The sequence below is a fragment of the Nerophis lumbriciformis genome, linkage group LG21 (genome assembly GCF_033978685.3).
Source record: "Nerophis lumbriciformis linkage group LG21, RoL_Nlum_v2.1, whole genome shotgun sequence".
In the NCBI taxonomy this organism is placed as follows: Eukaryota; Metazoa; Chordata; class Actinopteri; order Syngnathiformes; family Syngnathidae; genus Nerophis; species Nerophis lumbriciformis.
Genome location: NC_084568.2, coordinates 20,795,165 through 20,815,366, shown reverse-complemented (window position 1 = coordinate 20,815,366; position 20,202 = coordinate 20,795,165). Strand labels below are relative to the sequence as shown.

The window sequence follows — 20,202 nt, the reverse complement described above, 5'->3', positions numbered from 1 at the left end:
AATTTCAGGAGGCGATGAAAGTTGCGCCAGAATAGTCCTGCGTTCTTAATGAAAATATTTTATAACTGCTAAAAGATAATTTAGAATTATACATAATGTTGGATATAGAGAACATACAAAGCCTTTATTTATTGAATCACAAATATTGAAATTCAACAATTTGGTGCATTTGCAAACAGCTACAATTATGTATAAAGCAAACTATAACCTGCTACCCAAGAATGTACAACAATTCTTCTCAACAAAAGAGGAGAAATATAACCTTAGAGGAAAATGTAATTTAAAACATTTGTATGCACGTACAACATTTAAAACCTTTAGTATATCAGTATGTGGAATTGCATTATGGAATGGATTAACCAAAGAAATCAAACAAAGCACCAATATGATTCAGTTTAAGAGACTTCAAACAACAAGTGTTCGCAAAGTACACTGAACAAGAATTATGAACATCTTTAACCCTTTTTTTCTTTTTTTTTATTGACACAAATATTATTTATGTATTTAATATTTGTTTGCTTACTATGGTATATTATTTATTTATTATTCATTTGTTCACTGTTCTGTTACGGAGAACAAGGAAATTGGATAAAATTGCTATGGTATGAAAAAGGGTGGGATTGAATAAGCTCTGCTTCTTCCTACTCCTTTTCGGACGTGCTATAATGAAACAACTGGAATTGTGTGATGCATTACATTGTATCATATGCATGTTCGAAATAAACTAAAACTGAACTGAACTGAACTGAACTTGCCTGTTCCTCCTTCTGTCTGCTGGCCCACACTACATTCTACAGTACGGTGGCGCTGTGAACATTTCAAGCCATGACTGCAAACTGTCAGTAGAAGAAGAAAAAAGAGAGCTGGTTGTTGTTTCTCTCGCGAGATCTGACAACACTGCGCGTGAACAAAGCAGGGCGAGGGAAAAAACAAAATGGCGTTTGGTGGACAAGACGTTATTGTGGATATTACAGTACTGTGTTCTTAATCAGTACGTGCGTGTACACAAATGACGTTTTCTAAAATAAACATCGTTAATAATTGTTTGTATTTGGAGACATTAGTCTGAGCGCATTTTGAAGTTAGGTGTTAGGTTAGCTTGCTAGTTAGCTTAGCTTGCTAAGTTGCTACCTGTAAACAAAGAGACGCGGAATTTATCAACATATCGCTAAGCAGAGATCAAGTGTGTTTGTATAGTGTTGCGATTGTGTGAAAATGTGCGAAAGTACGATAGCAGAGTACGAGGAGGAACTGTGTCCAACAACAAAAGAGGAGAAGGAGCGACAACATCAGCTATTGGATGCTGTTTTCAAGAAACATCAAGTTGTGTTACACAGAACAGGTTTGTTTACATCTTGCTCTCACACGTTGCTAACTCTTTATTTAATAACACTGTTCTTAAATAGATTGTTTTTAGGAAGGTGAAATGTCTTATGATGATGAGAAGGAGCCAGTTTCAGACACAATGTTTACACAAAACTCACAGAGTCACCAAATATACTGTATATTGACATTTTAATCAATATAATTCATAGTTTCATGGCTAATTTCACTTCCTGATTCTGACCTACATGCACCAATAAGTGAAAGTAAACATTTATTGTCAATCATCTTTCAATAAGAAAAGTAGTCCACAGATTATTTATGAAAAGAACATAAAGGTGAGTCACCTTTATGTTTATATATTGGTGACTGACTTTCCTTCAGCGTGTCGTAGATGGTCTCCAAGTGAATGTGGGAGCTGTGCTCTAAAGAGGAATTGTTGATGGACATACGCCATAAAAACACCACTCAGTAAAATATGTTTTGTAAGGGTTCCTTTTGGCCTAGCCAACAAAATGACCATAAAAAATTATTTTATACGACAAGAACATAGTATGGCTCTTTTTAAGTAGTTTGGACTGCACATTGTTTATTTCCATTATGTGTAAGTAATGGTTATGACTATGCTACTACAAGGTTATGGTTAAGGTTATAGAGATGAGGCTTAGATTTAATAGGCAGACATGTACACATAATTAAAGTTAAGGGGAACGACACTTTTTGGGGGTAATTTTGCCTATCTTTCACAATGAGTAAGAGAGGCACATGTATTTTTTCTTATTTTTAATGACACGAAATGACGCTTGGTTTCACCCCCCTTTTCTTCGCAAGGATTATAAGTCATTCTTCATCTAAATGGGAATATACAGGTAGAAGCCAGTAAATTAGAATATTTTGAAAAACTTGATTTATTTCAGTAATTGCATTCAAAAGGTGTAACTTGTACATTATATTTATTCATTGCACACAGACTGATGCATTCAAATGTTTATTTCATTTAATTTTGATGATTTGAAGTGGCAACAAATGAAAATCCAAAATTCCGTGTGTCACAAAATTAGAATATTACTTAAGGCTAATACAAAAAAGGGATTTTTAGAAATGTTGGCCAACTGAAAAGTATGAAAATGAAAAATATGAGCATGTACAATACTCAATCCTGTTGGAACTTGAAATCTCCATCTCCATAGAGCAGGTCAGCAGCAGGAAGCATGAAGTGCTCTAAAACTTGCTGGTAGACGGCTGCGTTGACCCTGGATCTCAGGAAACAGAGTGGACCGACACCAGCAGATGACATGGCACCCCAAACCATCACTGATGGTGGAAACTTTACACTAGACTTCAGGCAACGTGGATCCTGTGCCTCTCCTGTCTTCCTCCAGACTCTGGGACCTCGATTTCCAAAGGAAATGCAAAATTTGCATGGTTGGGTGATGGTTTGGGGTGCCATGTCATCTGCTGGTGTCGGTCCACTCTGTTTCCTGAGATCCAGGGTCAACGCAGCCGTCTACCAGCAAGTTTTAGAGCACTTCATGCTTCCTGCTGCTGACCTGCTCTATGGAGATGGAGATTTCAAGTTCCAACAGGACTTGGCGCCTGCACACAGCGCAAAATCTACCCGTGCCTGGTTTACGGACCATGGTATTTCTGTTCTAAATTGGCCCGCCAACTCCCCTGACCTTAGCCCCATAGAAAATCTGTGGGGTATTGTGAAAAGGAAGATGCAGAATGCCAGACCCAAAAACGCAGAAGAGTTGAAGGCCACTATCAGAGCAACCTGGGCTCTCATAACACCTGAGCAGTGCCAGAAACTCATCGACTCCATGCCACGCCGCATTAACGCAGTAATTGAGGCAAAAGGAGCTCCAACCAAGTATTGAGTATTGTACATGCTCATATTTTTCATTTTCATACTTTTCAGTTGGCCAACATTTCTAAAAATCCCTTTTTTGTATTAGCCTTAAGTAATATTCTAATTTTGTGACACACGGAATTTTGGATTTTCATTTGTTGCCACTTCAAATCATCAAAATTAAATGAAATAAACATTTGAATGCATCAGTCTGTGTGCAATGAATACATATAATGTACAAGTTACACATTTTGAATGCAATTACTGAAATAAATCAAGTTTTTCAAAATATTCTAATTTACTGGCTTTTACCTGTACTGTTTGAACATTCTAGCAGTAGGCATCCTACTGACAGCAGATATTGTACAGTAAGTGATGTTTAATTATGTCTGTTGGCTCTCATGAAGTCTGTAGTGAGTAATAATCAGTCATGTTGTTTAAAAAAAAAAGAAGCGAACATTGTGATGTGTTTTTTAAAATGAATGTGATCATAAATAAAAAAATATTAAATGTTATTACAAATGTGCCCGTTACTATTACTACATTACATACTTACAGGATGTATATAAAACCTTAATTGAGATGTTTTGTTGTATTTTAAGGGTTTTATAGGCAGACATCGCAACTCATATTAGGCACCATTGTAAGCAGACTTTTGATCCCATTTATTTTCTATTTAGAATCAGTGTTGGGTTAGTTACTGAAAACGAGTAACTAGTTACAGTTACTAGTTACTTTATTTCAAAAGTAACTCAGTTACTAACTCAGGTACTTACACCAAAAAGTAATGTGTTACTGTGAAAAGTAACAATTTAGTAACTTTTTGTTTTCTTCTTCTTTTTTTAAAAGCTCCCATTAATGTCCTTTTAGCCTTAATTTCAGTACTGTTATTGCACTGGAGAATAATACAATGTGTTGATCAACTTGACATGCATTTGCATCACTGAACTCTGCCAAGCAATGTGGTCTACATACAGCACACAAAGACAAAGATATGTTTCAAAGGTCCAATTTATTTCAGGCCAGAACAAATTGACAAAACTATTTTCAGCCGGACTTAAGGCACGCCCCCTCCAGGTTCGTGCGGACCTGAGTGAGGACAGCCTGTCGTCACGTCCGCTTGGCCAACCAAAAAGTAACCACAGAACACTAGTGTTTACGCTGTATTGCGCCCCCCCCCCCTCCCCTCCCCAGACACACACACAGGGCGCGTGTCTCTCTTCTCCGGCTTGTGACACAAGAGATTCAGAAGGACGACACTGCAGCGCTGCAATAAAACACACTCAGATCTTTCGTTTCTAGCCGATACTACATAAAAAATAACGTAAAATAACGCAGTAACGCATCATGTAGTAACGGTAACTGAGTTACTGAATATAAAAAATAACGCGTTAGATTACTAGTTACCGCCGAAACTAACGGCGTTACAGTAACGTTAGTCCCAACACTGTTTAGAATGCATAAAAAAAGAAAAACGTGTTCTTGTAACCTATTAAGATTGTGAATGAAAACAATTGCAGTTCCCCTTTAAGAATGCCTCGATTAATGCTGGTTCGTATTTATAAAACAAAAGGAAGTGTTTCCTGTGTTTTTGTTGGTTGTTTAGCTACACATTTTTAACACCACACACAAAATAACACAACTAATCCCATTGTGTTAACAGTGTCAGTCAAAAATTATTTATATTCTCTAATAATCTTATTTACTTATTCACCCAACAGACGTCCAGCAGCCCTCCCACATTAAAGAGAAAGATCTCCACCCCCCTTGTGTAAAAGAGGAGGAGGCAGAGCCATCCCACATTAAAGAAGAAGAGGAGGAAGTGCGGCTCAGTCAGGAGGAAGAGTGTCTTCTCGGGCAGGAGGGGGCTGATCTCACCAAGTTTCCACTGACTGTTGTCTCTGTGAAGACTGAAGACCATGAAGACAAACCACCTGAGTCCTCACAGCATCTTCACAGTCCAAGTAAGCACAACATTCACATATCATTTTATTCTCAGGGCATTCAATCCATCACAACTGGACTGTTCAGTTGGTCTTAGAAGACGTTTGGCCTCTCATCCAAGTAGGCTTCATCAGTTCATGCTCACAGACTTAAAGTCTTAAATCTATTCTTTTCATTTTAAGAACTTGGGATGTCTTGAATGTTATAAAAATCCTGTAAAAAAAAAGTCTTAAATACATCCTTAAAAGGTCCCAAAACTAATTTTGAATATCAGAGCGGCTATCCCCGTGATGTCCTTGAGGAGATGTTTTCAAAACAGCCTTCATCTGTTGTGAGCAGCGTCAAGGCCAATTGAGGGAGTCAAATCGCAGATAAGGATTGTTGTTTTCCCAGCGAGCAGGCCTGTCTGATCTAATCATCCATCCTGGCTTTCAAGTTGATACATTTTTGCATTTTAGTAAGTCTATCAGTGATGTTGTCCAACTTATTATTCAGTTCAGAAATCATTTTCACGGGGGGTGGCTTCATTCGTGACAATGTTTTAACCTTCTCTATTAAATAATAAAATGTAATATTGAGCCTGCTAATCATTCTGAAATTGACAACTCGACCAGAACATATTATAAAATAATCTACAGATTATTTCAGCCAGCCGGAACGCTACAATACATTATATTACATTATTTTGTTAGGTTTGGTGGCTAACAGGAAGCCGTACATTAAGGAGAAACCCTACTAGATGTAAAGCCGAGCACTTCTATTTTGAAGTGTGCGATTGGTTTGAGAAAGTGTCATGACAAGTTTTAATGTTGGATCAACTGTTTGCAATAAAAAAAAAGTCTCCTTTCGACATCCTGCCGACTGTCTTTCATTTCTGTTGAACTTTTATGTCATCTTACTTACTAAATCAGTCACAGTAACAATCTACTATAAATGTTATGTTATCACTGCAACTTAACTGCAAACCTGAACACTGAAGGAAAGCACCACCCACATCGAGAATGACGCGCTCTGCAAATGTTTGCTGCAGGGATGCCACCTCTTCTCACGGCGAAAAATAGTTGGTTCTATGTTTTTGTATCACCTCAATCGTAGGTTACTAGTTTACTAGTTCACCATTACATCAGTGAAGAAAACCCCAGGATAGAACAGTGGTTAAGACTGCTGCCTATGAGTCTGTAGTACTGGGTTCAAATCCTTGACTTTTAAAGTTGAGGAATTTGTTTTACCTCTATTATATATCACTGATTGCATTTGTAAATGGACAAAAATCATGAATCAACAAGATTCTGGATAGTTTAATAGTCAACACTGTGGGCTCCCCAGTATCCCAACTCAGCAAGACCCATGATAGCATGGTGGTTAAGACTGCTGCATCTCAGTCAGTAGTGGTGGGTTCAAATCTCTTACTTTGAAAGTTTAGTTGTTTTGTTTTACCTCTAGAATAGTTCACTGATTGCATTTGTATATGAACAAAAAAGAAGTTATAATAAGACCCTGGATAGCATAGTGGTTAAGACTGCTGCATCTCAGTCAGTAGTGGTGGGTTCAAATCTCTTACTTTGAAAGTTTAGTTGTTTTGTTTTACCTCTAGAATAGTTCACTGATTGCATTTGTATATGAACAAAAATGAAGTTATAATAAGACCCTGGATAGCATAGTGGTTAAGACTGCTGCATCTCAGTCAGTAGTGGTGGGTTAAAATCTCTCACTTTGAAAGTTTAGTTGTTTTGTTTTACCTCTAGAATAGTTCACTGATTGCATTTGTATATGAACAAAAATGAAGTTATAATAAGACCCTGGATAGCATAGTGATTAAGACTGCTACCTCTCAGTCAGTCGTATGAAGTTCAAATCCATGACCAGGAAAATTTAGGTTTTTGTTTCACCTCTATCATAGTCCACTGATTGCATTTGTATATGAGCGAAAATCAGCTCATGATGGGACCCAGGATAGCTCAATGGTCAACACTGTGGGCTCCCAATACAGCTCGTTGCTTGAATAACATAGAGTTAAAAAATTAATTCAATGCTAAAGATAATAATAATTGTCAAATAGTCAATGAATACACCTCAGGGGTTACCTGTGTGTGTGTGTGTGTGTGTGTGTGTGTGTGTGTGTGTGTGTGTGTGTGTGTGTGTCTGTGTGTGAGTGTGTGTGTGTGTGTGTGTGTGTGTGTGTGTGAGAGAGAGAGAGAGAGTGTGTGTGTGTGTGAGTATGTGCGAGTGAGCGTGAGTGTAATTCCTGAGGTGGGGGGAATAGGAGTAAAACTTAATAATAGAGAGCGTTGACCAATGAGCTCTCCTGGGTACGATTAAAAAAAAAAAGTTAATTGGAACAGTTAAAAAAATAATTCAATTAATTAATTATTATGTTTTCATTACATGTGGAGGTGAAATATATCATCTGACACCTCCAATAAAAGCTTCAGAAGTTGCAAATCAACTTACTGAATTTGAACCCAGCACCCTTTATTCCAAGTCAAAAGTCTTACCCACTGTGCTATCATGGGTCTTGAGAAATCTTGTATCCGGCTTGTATAGAAAGCTAATCAGAGACTTGTTGCTGGGTAAACTACACTATAAACCAGTGGAATAAAATACTGTCAACCCGACTGGTATTGAACCCAGGACTGTTTAATCCTAAACAAGAGTCTTAACCACTGGGCCATCCTGGCACTGATAAGCCATTCTTTCCGGCTCATACAAAAAGCTAATCAGAGACTTAAGGTGGAACAAAATACTACCAACTTACCTGGGATTGAACCCAGCACCCTTCATTCCAAGTCAACAGTCTTACCCACTGTATAGAAAGCTAATCAGGGAATCTTTGCTGGGTAAAATACACAAGAGGTGGACCAAAATTCTGTCAACCCGACTGGTATCAAACTCAGGACTGTTTATTGCATATCAAGAATCTTAACCACTGGGCCATCCTGGGTCTTGTGAAGATGTTTTTCTGGCTCATATAGAAAGGTAATCAGGGACTTGTTGCTGGGTAAACTATACTATAAAATAGTGGAATAAAATACTGTCAAAATGTTTGGTATTGAACCCAGGACTGTTAAATCCTAATCTAGAGTCTTAACCACTGGGCCATCCTGGCACTGGTAAAGCACTCTTTCCGGCTCATATAAAAAGCTAATCGGAGACTTAAGGTGGAACAAAATGCTACCAACATACCTGGGATTGAACCCAGCACACTTCATTCCAAGTCAACAGTCTTACCCACTGTGCTATCCTGGGTCGTGTGAAATTTTGTATCCGTATAGAAAGCTAATCAGGGACTCTTTGCTTGGTAAAATACACAATCGTTTGACAGCCCTAATATATATATATATATATATATATATATATATATATATATATATGTATATATATATATATATATATATATATATATATATCCATCCATCCATTTCCTACCGCTTATTCATATATATATATATATATATATATATATATATATATATATATAATATATATATATATATATAAAATATATATATATATATATATATATATATATATATATATATATATATATATAGAATTCAAATCGCGATTCTCACGTTGTGCGATTCACAATCGATTCTCAGTTTAAAAAAATCTATTTTGTATTTTTTTATTTTATTTTATTCTATTTTTTTTTAATTAATCAGTCCAACAAAAAAATACACAGCAATACCATAAGAATGCAATCCAATTCCAAAACCAAACCCGACCGAGCAACACTCAGAACTGCAATAAACAGAGCAATTGAGAGGAGACACAAACACGACACAGAACAATCCAAAAGTAGTGAAACAAAAATGAATATTATCAACAACAATATCAATATTAGTTACAATTTCAACATAGCAGTGATTAAAAACCCCTCATTGACATTATCATTAGACATTTATAAAAAAAAAAAAAAGAACAATAGTGTCACAGTGGCTTACACTTGCATCGCATCTCATAAGCTTGACAACACACTGTGTCCAATATTTTCACAAAGATAAAATAAGTCTGTTTTTTGGTTCATTTAATAGTTAAAACAAATTTACATTATTGCAATCAGTTGATAAAACATTGTCCTTTACACTTATAAAAGCTTTTTACAAAAATCTACTACTCTGCTTGCATGTCAGCAGACTGGGGTAGATCCTGCTGAAATCCTATGTATTGAATGAAGAGAGAATCGTTTTGAATCAGGAAAATATTGTTTTTGAATCGAGAATCGTGTTGAATTGGGGAAAAAATTTGATTTTAAATCGAATCGTGACCCCAAGAATCGATATTGAATCACATTGTGGGACACCCAAAAATTCACAGCCCTAATATATATATATATATATATATATATATATATATATATATATATAAATATATATATATATATATATATATATATATATATATATATATATATATATATATATATATATATATACATATATATATATATATATATATATATATATATATATATATATATATATAGTATATATACAGTATATATATATATATATAAATAAATATATACATATATATTTTTATACATACATATATATGTATATATATATATATATATATATATATATATATATATATATATATATATATACATATATGATGAAATAGTCTTGTGATTTTTTTTCCCACACATACATATATATATATACATATATATATATATATATAATATATATATATATATATATATATATATATATATATATATATATATATATATATATATATATATATATATATATATATATATATATATATACATACATATTAGGGTTGCAAATCTTTGGGTGTCCCACGATTTGATTCAATATTGATTCTTGGGGTCACGATTCGATTCAAAATCTTTTCTTTTTTTTTCGATTCAACGCGATTCTCGATTCAAAAACGGTATTTCCCCGATTCAAAACGATTCTCTCTTCATTCAATACATAGGATTTCAGCAGGATCTACCCCAGTCTGCTGACATGCAAGCAGAGTAGTATATTTTTGTAAAAAGCTTTTATAATTGTAAAAGACAATGTTTTATCAACTGATTGCAATAATGTAAATTTGTTTTAACTATTAAATGAACCAAAAATATGACTTATTTTATCTTTGTGAAAATATTGGACACAGTGTGTTGTCAAGCTTATGAGATGCGATGCAAGTGTAAGCCACTGTGACACTATTGTTCATTTTTTTTATTTTTTATAAATGTCTAATGATAATGTCAATGAGGGATTTTTAATCACTGCTATGTTGAAATTGTAACTAATATTGATACTGTTTTTGATAATATTTATTTTTGTTTCACTTGTTTTGGTTTGTTCTGTGTCGTGTTTGTGTCTCCTCTCAATTGCTCTGTTTATTGCAGTTCTGAGTGTTGCTGGGTCGGGTTTGGTTTTGGAATTAGATTGCATTGTTATGGTATTGCTGTGTATTGTTTTGTTGGATTGATTAATTAAAAATAAATAAAAAAAGAAAAAAAATATTAAAAATGAGAATCGATTCTGAATCGCACAACGTAAGAATCGCAATTCAAATTCGAATCGATTTTTTCCCCACACCCCTAATAAACACTGTTAGATGTGTAACTGAACATCTAACTTAACAAGCTAACAATATTTTTGTACAGGCAGAATTTTGGCACACGAAGTTATGTAGATACACAATTGTATTATTCTTATTTTATTCTATTCTTACATGGGAAAAAAGCAACAAAAAAATGTAAGATTTTTTTTTTTTTAAATCACTATGACACAATATCTGTTTCAGCATAAAAACAAAATATATATATATATATATATATATATATATATATATATATATATATATATATATATATATATATATATATATATTTATATATATATATAGTTTTTATGTTTATATATGCAATATATATTTATTTATTGATATATATACATATATATATATATATATATATATATATATACATATACATATATATATATATATATACATATACATATATATATATATACATATCTATATATATATATATATATATATATATATATATATATATATATATATATATATATATATATCCATCCATCCATTTTCTACCGCTTATTCCCTTTGGGGTCGCGGGGGGCGCTGGAGCCTATCTCAGCTACAATCGGGCGGAAGGCAGGGTACACCCTGGACAAGTCGCCACCTCATCGCAGTATATATATATATATATATATATATATATATATATATATATATATATATATATCAATATGGCCCTTGCATACTTTGACTTTCCAGTATGCAGCTTTTGGGGGGAAAAAGTTTAGGCCCCTGAACTAACTACGTTTTCTTTGCTCTTTTTTTTCAATTGTTGCTTATTGTAAAAGGTAACACAGACTACACTTTATTCTGCCTTCCCTGAATGTTGCAATGTATTTTGCCAAATATGTAAACCGTCCTTTAAATTAGCGATGAGTATACCGGTAATAACGTGAGGTGGTTTATTGATATTCTCCACAATTAAGTCGCTGTGTACCTAATCACACATGAAAGTACATCATATGTACACATGAAGTGCACATACATGTATGAATCACATTAAATTATTAATGTAGTTTGGAATAAACAAGAAAAAAAAGCAATACAGTTATACAGGGTGAAATTTGGCAATAATGCAGCTCGCTTAATGCTAATGTACAATGAAGCAGCTCATTGCCAGGCTAACCAAAATTAGCATGGCCAATCGCAGGGCACATACAGACAATCATTATCACTAACATTAATATATATGGACAATTTACAGTCTCCAGTAAAGCTAACAATGTTAGGTAACACACGTTAATAACATGCATATTTTTGAAATGTGGGAAGAAGCCACAGTACCCGGAGAAAACCCACACACTCACGGGAGAACATGTACACTCTACACAAAGATGTCCAAACGGAGGTTTTAAGAGGTTTTAAATGATGTAATATGTTACTGCATATGCCAGCAACTAAATGAAAAGCCGTTGTACCCCGTTTTAAAATGGTTCTATTATAAATTCTGTATTAATATTGGTTATATAAATTGTAGGCCATATTGCCCATTCCTAGTAAAATGTACCCCTCTTCTTTTCCTGTTAATAATGTTGCAAAGATTAATGTGTAGGTATGGGAGTTGATACGATTTTTCCTATTCCGGTTCCACTTTCGATTCTGCTTAACGATTCGGTTCCTTAACTGTTCTCTTATCAATTCTTATTTGTTAAAAAAAGAGGGAAAAAAGGTGGATTAGCCTCAATTTTGTTGAGTATGGAGGTAACATGACCTCACAAAACCTACAGTGAGGTCTCATGCATAGCATAGAAGGAAACATTTTTACTTTTTTGAAAATAAATATAAGAAATTAATATTCTTTTGTACAGTTTAACAAAATAAATCATGTGGAAATTACACAAAAATGTAAAATGTTTGTGATGTTAATGTATGTCACATATATTTTTGTACTGTTTTTTTGTCAAAGTGACATATGTCAAGCCTTTATTGGTTGTAATTTTGACGATTATGGCTTACGGTTTATGAAAACCTTAAATCAATAATCTCAGAAAATGTAAGGTTTCAAAAACTGTAAGCCATGATCATCAAAATGATAACAAATAAAGGCTTGACATATGTCACTTTGCATGTACCGTATTTTTCGGACTATAAGTCGCAGTTTTTTTCATAGTTTGGCCGGGCTCCAGTGCGACTTATATATGTTTTTTTCCTTCTTTATTATGCATTTTCGGCAGGTGCGACTTATACTCCGGTGCGACTTATACTCCGAAAAATACGGTACTTTATATCACATACTAGTTCCACATTTGAAGTTCATTGCTGACATGAATGGACTTTTACACCTTATTCTAATTTTATGAGTTCCACATGTATTATATGATGACTGAAAGAAAATCTGGTTGCAGGAAAACATGCAACTTTTCTCTGACTACTATTGAACATTCACCTACTGAAAATGCAAGCTTTTGACCACAAACTTAGTCGCTGCTCAGTGACATTCGTCTAGCGGCAGACGTGAACTGGAGCGAGTACATCCTACCTCAGAGCCAGTCAGAATCTATTTCTCGGCATGCTCATCTAAATGAGAAGGCATTCATTTCAATTGAACAAATAATAGTGCTAACATGATAGGCGAAGTTAGTACCCGTTGATACAGATGACGTGCTCGTATTCCAGCTGCCTGGGATGAGAACGGAGCGGTTCATTAACGCGACTTTAATTTATAATTATTGCATGCGGTGTGTTCAGATGTTTCAGCATATTGATCGCATGTCCTCCTTGATGAACTAGCAGCCTTATAAATATTACAAGTAGCACTGTAGCCATCTTTTCTTGTAAAAAGTTGGTGTTTGGCGCTGCCAATTTGCAATCTGACGCCACTATGCACGTTGCGCAATGACGTCATCCCCACCCGCAAGAACCGTTAAGAGAATCGCATGACAAAATGGCAAGCGATTCCAAGGAATTGATACACTGGGAACCGGTTTTCGATACCCATCCCCAATAGCGTGTTTGTCCCCCACAAAGATTTTTGGGCAGTTCATACATTGACTAGGGTTTTCTTTGGTACATGTAAACATAGTGAATGCCTCGTGATTGGACGTTGGAAATCATTTGTTTGTCTTCTGGTGTTCTGCAGACGTCTGTAAAGAACAGCTTCTCCCTGAGCAACAGGGGTGGACTTTCAGGATAGAGCAGGAGGAGTCACAGCGCTCCCACATTAAAAAAGAAGATGAGGCGCCATGTATCCTCCACTTTAAAAAGGAAGACCCATTGACCCCCGAAATTAAAGAAGAAGAGGAGGACCCTCTGACTCATGATGTTGAAGAGGAAGAGAAGACGCCCAAGACCCCGCACCTTAAAAAGGAAGAGGAGGAACACAACATCAGTCAGGAGGGAGAGCATCTTGAATGGTTGGAGGAGTTCCCAGTGATTGGTGTGATTGTGAAGAGTGAAGATGATGAGGTCAAAGGTGAAAGTGAGGAGAAGAGAGAGGTGGAGCCTTCAAGCAGCAGCTCAACTCAACACATGACAACAGAAGCTGATGGAGACCTCTGTGGAGGATCACAAGCATACAAGCTCTTAGCTCCACTATCAGATAGTGACGACACAACGTCACACTCTCCTGACACTGATGATGAAGACTCTAAAGCTGATCAGACATGTCACACTGACAACACACGCTTGACATGTTCTCACTGTGACAAAACTTTTAAATACCATTGTCGTCTGAAAACCCACATGAGAATTCACACCGGAGAAAAAACATTTGTGTGTTCAGTTTGTGGTAAAAGATTTTTTCACAAGCATCATTTAAAAGGACACACAAGAGTACACACAGGAGAAACACCTTTTACCTGTTCAGTCTGTGGTAAAGGTTTTCCACTAAATCAGTGTTTGAAAGTACACATGAGAATACACACCGGAGATAAACCTTTTACCTGTTCAATCTGTGGTAAAGGTCATATACAAAGTGCAGATTTGAAAAAACACATGAGAAAGCACACTGGCGAAAAACCCTTTTCCTGCACAGAATGTGGTAAAGGTTTTGTACAAAGTCAATATTTAAAAATACACATGAGAATACACACTGGAGAAAAACCTTATACTTGTTTAATCTGTGGTAAAAGTTTTCCACGAAGTCAGTGTTTGAAAGTACACACAAGAATACACACTGGAGAAAAACCTTTTACTTGCACAATCTGTGGTAAAGGTTTTATAAAAGGTCAAAATTTGAAATTACATGTGAGAATACACTCTGGAGAAAAACCTTTTACCTGTACAATCTGTGGTAAAGGTTGTATAAAAAGTCAACATTTGAAAGTACACATGAGAATACACACTGGTGAAAAACCATATTCCTGTTTGAACTGCAAGAGAAGTTTTTATGAACAAAAAAACCTTGTAGTGCACATGAGAAAACACACAGGTGAGAAAGTGTTGAGTTGCAGCGTGTGTGATGAAAGATTCTCTTACAAGTACCAGTGTAAGAAACACAAGTGTGCTGGTGAGAACAGCAGCAGCAAATGAAGCAAAGACTTTGATAACTTTGACTTTTTAACAGCACATATAACATGTGTGACATTGTCTGTCTTACACAATATCAAGTACATGCATTAATATGCAACATTGTGTATTTTTATTAAATATTGGGAACAAAATCAAGTTGACTGAATAGGTGAGAGTAAACAGTACAAAATATATGTGACATACAATGAACATTTTTTACTTAATCATAACAGTGTTTTTATATCTGTTTTTGAAATAATCAAGTGTTAGATATTTTCAAGTTTAATTGTGTATGATTCCATAGATTAAATATTTTATATTATACACATATTGGTTTTACATGTGTTCATACCTTTGCTTTTGAGTACACATAGATCCCTCTTAGTTAATTTTTACTGGTTCACATCTGAAACATCTTCCGGAAACATATTATTGTTTACTTTATACATCATTTGAGCAGTTGTGTTTTATACCATGTCATTTACTTTTAATCTGTGTTGGCCCTGTGATGAGGTAGCGACTTGTCCAGGGTGAACCCTGCCTATCGCTCGAATGCAGCTGAGATAGGCTGCATTTGACTGCATTGGAGGTGAGGGGAGCAGTGAGCAGCAGCGGTGGCCGCCCCCGGGATTCATTTTTGGTGATTTAACCCCCAATTCCAACCCTTGATGCTGAGTGCCAAGCAGGGAGGTAATGGGTCCCATTTTTATAGCCTTTGGTATGACGTATTACATGTACACTCATCTGTACATTTTATTTAAAATCAATACAGGATATATATTTATATTTATATATTATATTTATATTCAACATCAATATTGTTGATATATTACATGTACAATCATGTGTACTTTATATTTAACATCAATGTAGTGATATAATACATGTACAATAATGTGTACTTTATATTTAACATTGATATAGTGATATATTACATGTACAATGACGTGTGCATTTTATTTAAAATCAATAAAGTGATATATTACATGTACAATCATGTGTACTTTATATTTAACAGCAATCTAGTGATATTTTACATGTACAGTCATGTGTACTTTATATTTAACATCAATATAGTGATATGTTACATGAACGATGATATGTACATTTTATTTAAACTCAGAACATACTTACATGGATGAGAATGTTGTTTTAATCGCCAGTGGGGACGGAATGAAACACAGATTCGTAGAGGGCTGCACAATCATTTCCTAAACGGATTAATCTATGGTGTTTTTTCTTTTTGTATCTAACTTTTTTGTGTGTTGGTACATTACATTTTGCGAATGAATTCCCCCGAAATACACCAACTATTTTCTTTTTGTTTTACACCGATGACTTTGAGTGATGGACCGGAGAGGTCAGATCCGATTGCAAGCACCAAGGAAAATGCCGACTGCTCAGCAAACCCAAACACGCCAAATCCTGCACTAAATATTTTTCTCGATCCTCGTGTTGTGGGTCGGACTGGCTCGTACATGCACATTCATCTTCCACTGTTCTAATACTAAGTAGCGTACATTTCTAACTCACATCTGTCAGTAGACTCTCTATGGAAGCACTAAAACTACAACAAAGATGACGGGGAGAAGATGCTGTCGAAGTGGAGGCACGTATATAAGAGCGCCCACAAAAAGAGTCAGAAAGCGGCTCGAAGATGGTCTGTAAAACATCAACTATGCAACATATGGACCAAAGAACCACCATTGCATGTTACGTAGACCACAAGGAAGTGTTTTAATGTAGAAAAAAATAATCATAACATGAACCCTTTGAAATTGACTTGATCACCTGTTTTGGGAATTCTTCACCTACCATTAAAATACAGATGGTTTTTACTACTTGGTAAAAAGTTATTTAAACAACAGGAAGAAATACGTGTAGTTAGGCGAACACAAGTTTGCAGCTCTAAATATATCTTGCGATCAATCTTGGGACCAAAATTCTTCAATGTTTTTTTTTAATCACATTTGTAAAGTTACAAAGGGCTTAAAGTTGATGGAAATAATTTGGTTTTGTGGAGAGAGCAACCAGTCTCTTTTTTTCTTTGTTCATTTCTTCTCTTTATTCGTTCCTGTGATACAACATCAGCGGGAACGTTATTGCTCTCCACTGCTGCGGTATCAACTGAGGGTCACACAGGACACGTTAATCGTGCGGTAGCAAATAAGGAAACTTTCCTGAACTTATTATCGCTTGTATTGCTTCTGTATGGGTCATGTCTCATGTGACTGAGCAAAGCTGCAGGAATGGATCTCCAGGATGTTCTCACTGTGACAAAACGTTTAAATACCATTGCCGTCTGAAAACACACATGAGAATACACACTGGAGAAAAAAAAATTAATGTGCTCATTTTGCAGTAACAGCTTCTGTCAGAAGGTAAATTGTGTAACACACACAAGAAAAACCTGTCATCTGTTCAATCTGCAACAGACATTTCTGTGACCAATCAGCACTTGTTTACCACAGAAAAATACACACTAGAGAGAAACGTTTTGTCTGTTCAGTCTGTGCTAAAGGTTGTTATAAAAATAGTATTTTGAAAGTACACATGAGAACACACTGGTAAAAAAAAACACATTCCTTTTCAAGCTGTAACAAACATTTTTGTGGACAAAGAAATCTTTAGTACACAAGAGATCACACACAGGTGAGAAAGCATTGAGTTGCAGTGTGTGTGATGAAAGATTCACTTATAAGTGCTAGTGTAAGAAATACAAGTGTGCTGGTGAGAACAGCAGCAGCAATAAATGAAACATTTTAAATAAACTTTCAAAACGTGAATAACTTGGACTTGTTAGCACCATGGCATGTGTAACATCATTGCTGGGTTCGTAACACAATCTTGTTAAAGGGGCCCTATTATGCAAAACCACTTTTTCTAACCGGATGGTACCTGCTTATGCGTATTTGGTATCTGTGCAAGTCTTGAAAATTTGAAATCAAACCATGGAGGCATTGCAGATATATTTATAAAACAAGCATGCCTTCCATCGTACTTCCTCCAAACGGTTTGTTTGGAATTTTGTTCAGTGTGACGAGAATCCACGACTGTAGTCTTGACGGCACAATATGCACTGGGTTTATACAGATAAACACAAATGCCTCAAAGCGGTCATAGCTTTCTGAACTTTTATCATTTTGAAAGTCCTTCAAGATGTAAAATGGGCTGGGTTGAACAATTTAATAGTTCACAAAGTCCAGGTATGAGACATCATGGTAAACGTCATGGTCTCTACTCCACTCAGACTTGTCCATCTTGTACGGATCATTGCATCCAGTTACAGCTGTTTGTTCCTTATAACGACGAATAGTTCGGAAATATTACGTGTAGCGCTATCGTGAACGATGACGCTAGCCTTTCAATATGGCTTCTGGCAATGCATTGTGGGATACTTTAGCTAAAAATCCGAGGCCCTCTATATAGACGACTAGAGGACAGAACTGCATTTCGACTTCCGGTTGAAAGCTCAGTTTAAACAGAGACCTTGTTCTTTAAGTTGTTAGGCAATGGGTTTCTTCCAGGTGTTCGCCAGCCTACCCGGTTTCCACCTTCCAGTTGGCATTCTTGAGTGTCGGCTGCCGGTCCATGCGGAGCTCGTGTCCGAGCCATCCTCTGCGTCAGTATCTGATCTCGTTTACCAAGGTGCTGCAACTGGACTTTTTGTAGAACTCCTTATTTGAGATGATGTCGGGCCAAAATATACAGCAGATCCTTCTCAGGCACAGAATGTGGAACACGGCCTAGCTTAGTTTCGCTCTTGATAAACTGTTAACACTCCAAGCCATACGTCGGGACCGACTTCATATTGCTGTTGTAAATTAAAAACTTCTTTGCAAACTGTATTGCATAGACTTCCAGATTGGGCAAAGTAGCTTTCAGCAAAAGCACAATACTACCAAGGTAGGTAAAGTTGTTTACCGTTTCAAGTGGTTTGGAATTAACGTTGATGGGAGGCGCATTTGTTGTTAATGAACATGGTCTGTGTCTTGGCCGTGTTGATGTTCGAGCCGGTCTTCTTAGCAACGCTATTTAACGTCCTTGTCTTCTCCTGCATTCGTTTTTGGTTGGATGTCAAAACAGCTATATCATCAGAAAGTCTTGATCTGAGACAATATAGTCCATTGAATGCCTTTTGGTTTGTCTGCTGTTGTGTTGTCCATAATTATAGTCAATGGAGAGAAGGAAAAGCATGGGTGAGATGATGCAACCCCATCTCACACCAGACTTCACAGAAAACCGCTCGAGTAGGGACAGTATGGACAACTCTGTTTCAAAGTTGGTCACAAACATGGTGCTCTGGAGTCACGTGAGGGGCTTTTGAACAATCAGAGAGAGTATGGCCAGACAATCTCTTGAAATTATTGATCACGTTTGGGACCAACTCTGAAACCGAGTTGTCCATACTTTCTCCATACACGGTTCTGACTCGAATACGTTTCCATCTATGATGACGCTGCATTTGAGGTGTTGGTAGAACAACTCTATCAAGGTGACCACTTCAGGGGGAACCCATAGGACCTCCCGATCTTCCATAGAGTGTCCCAATCCAGACTGTCAAACGCTTTCTTGAGTTTGATAAAGTTGAGTAAACTGAACAGTTTTATTTTAAGCTTTGCTTGATCATATTGCTCGAGGCAAAAATCTGGTCTATTCCCACTCTTCCCGCCTTGATGCTAGCTCGTTATTATCTCAGCTTGGTGTTGAAAGGTAAGTCAATTTTCTTCAGGAGGATTTGGCAAAACACTTTGTTTGGTACGGATAGTAAAGTGATGCTTTTACAGTTGTCACAGGTGTCGAGGTTTTCTTTTTTTGGGAAGCTTTACAATGACAGCCATAGTCCAGTCTTCAGGGATTGTCTCTGAGGTCCAGGTGGAGTAGAAAAGGTTGGTGAGAACCTCGACTGAAGTTTCTACGTCAGACTTTAGCATTTCTGCATGGATGCTGACATTTCCTCTGGCCTTCCCATTTTTCAGGGCTTTGATGGCTGTCTCTACCTCTGACCCACCCAGTAAGGAAATGTCCAGGGCAGCATCTGGTGTTTTCATTTTAGCTCG

At 36.1% G+C, this 20,202-nt stretch overlaps 1 protein-coding gene across 1 annotated transcript; it reads left to right on the top strand.

Annotated features, from left to right (window-relative positions):
• The first annotated feature begins 917 nt into the window (after positions 1–917).
• On the top strand, positions 918–15,932 carry LOC133620974 (uncharacterized). Its single transcript, XM_061982699.1, has 3 exons — positions 918–1,342; positions 4,897–5,139; positions 13,773–15,932. The coding sequence occupies exons 1-3, from the start codon at positions 1,216–1,218 to the stop codon at positions 15,161–15,163; spliced, it is 1,761 nt and encodes a 586-aa protein (XP_061838683.1). The 5' UTR covers positions 918–1,215; the 3' UTR covers positions 15,164–15,932.
• The last annotated feature ends 4,270 nt before the right edge of the window (positions 15,933–20,202 follow it).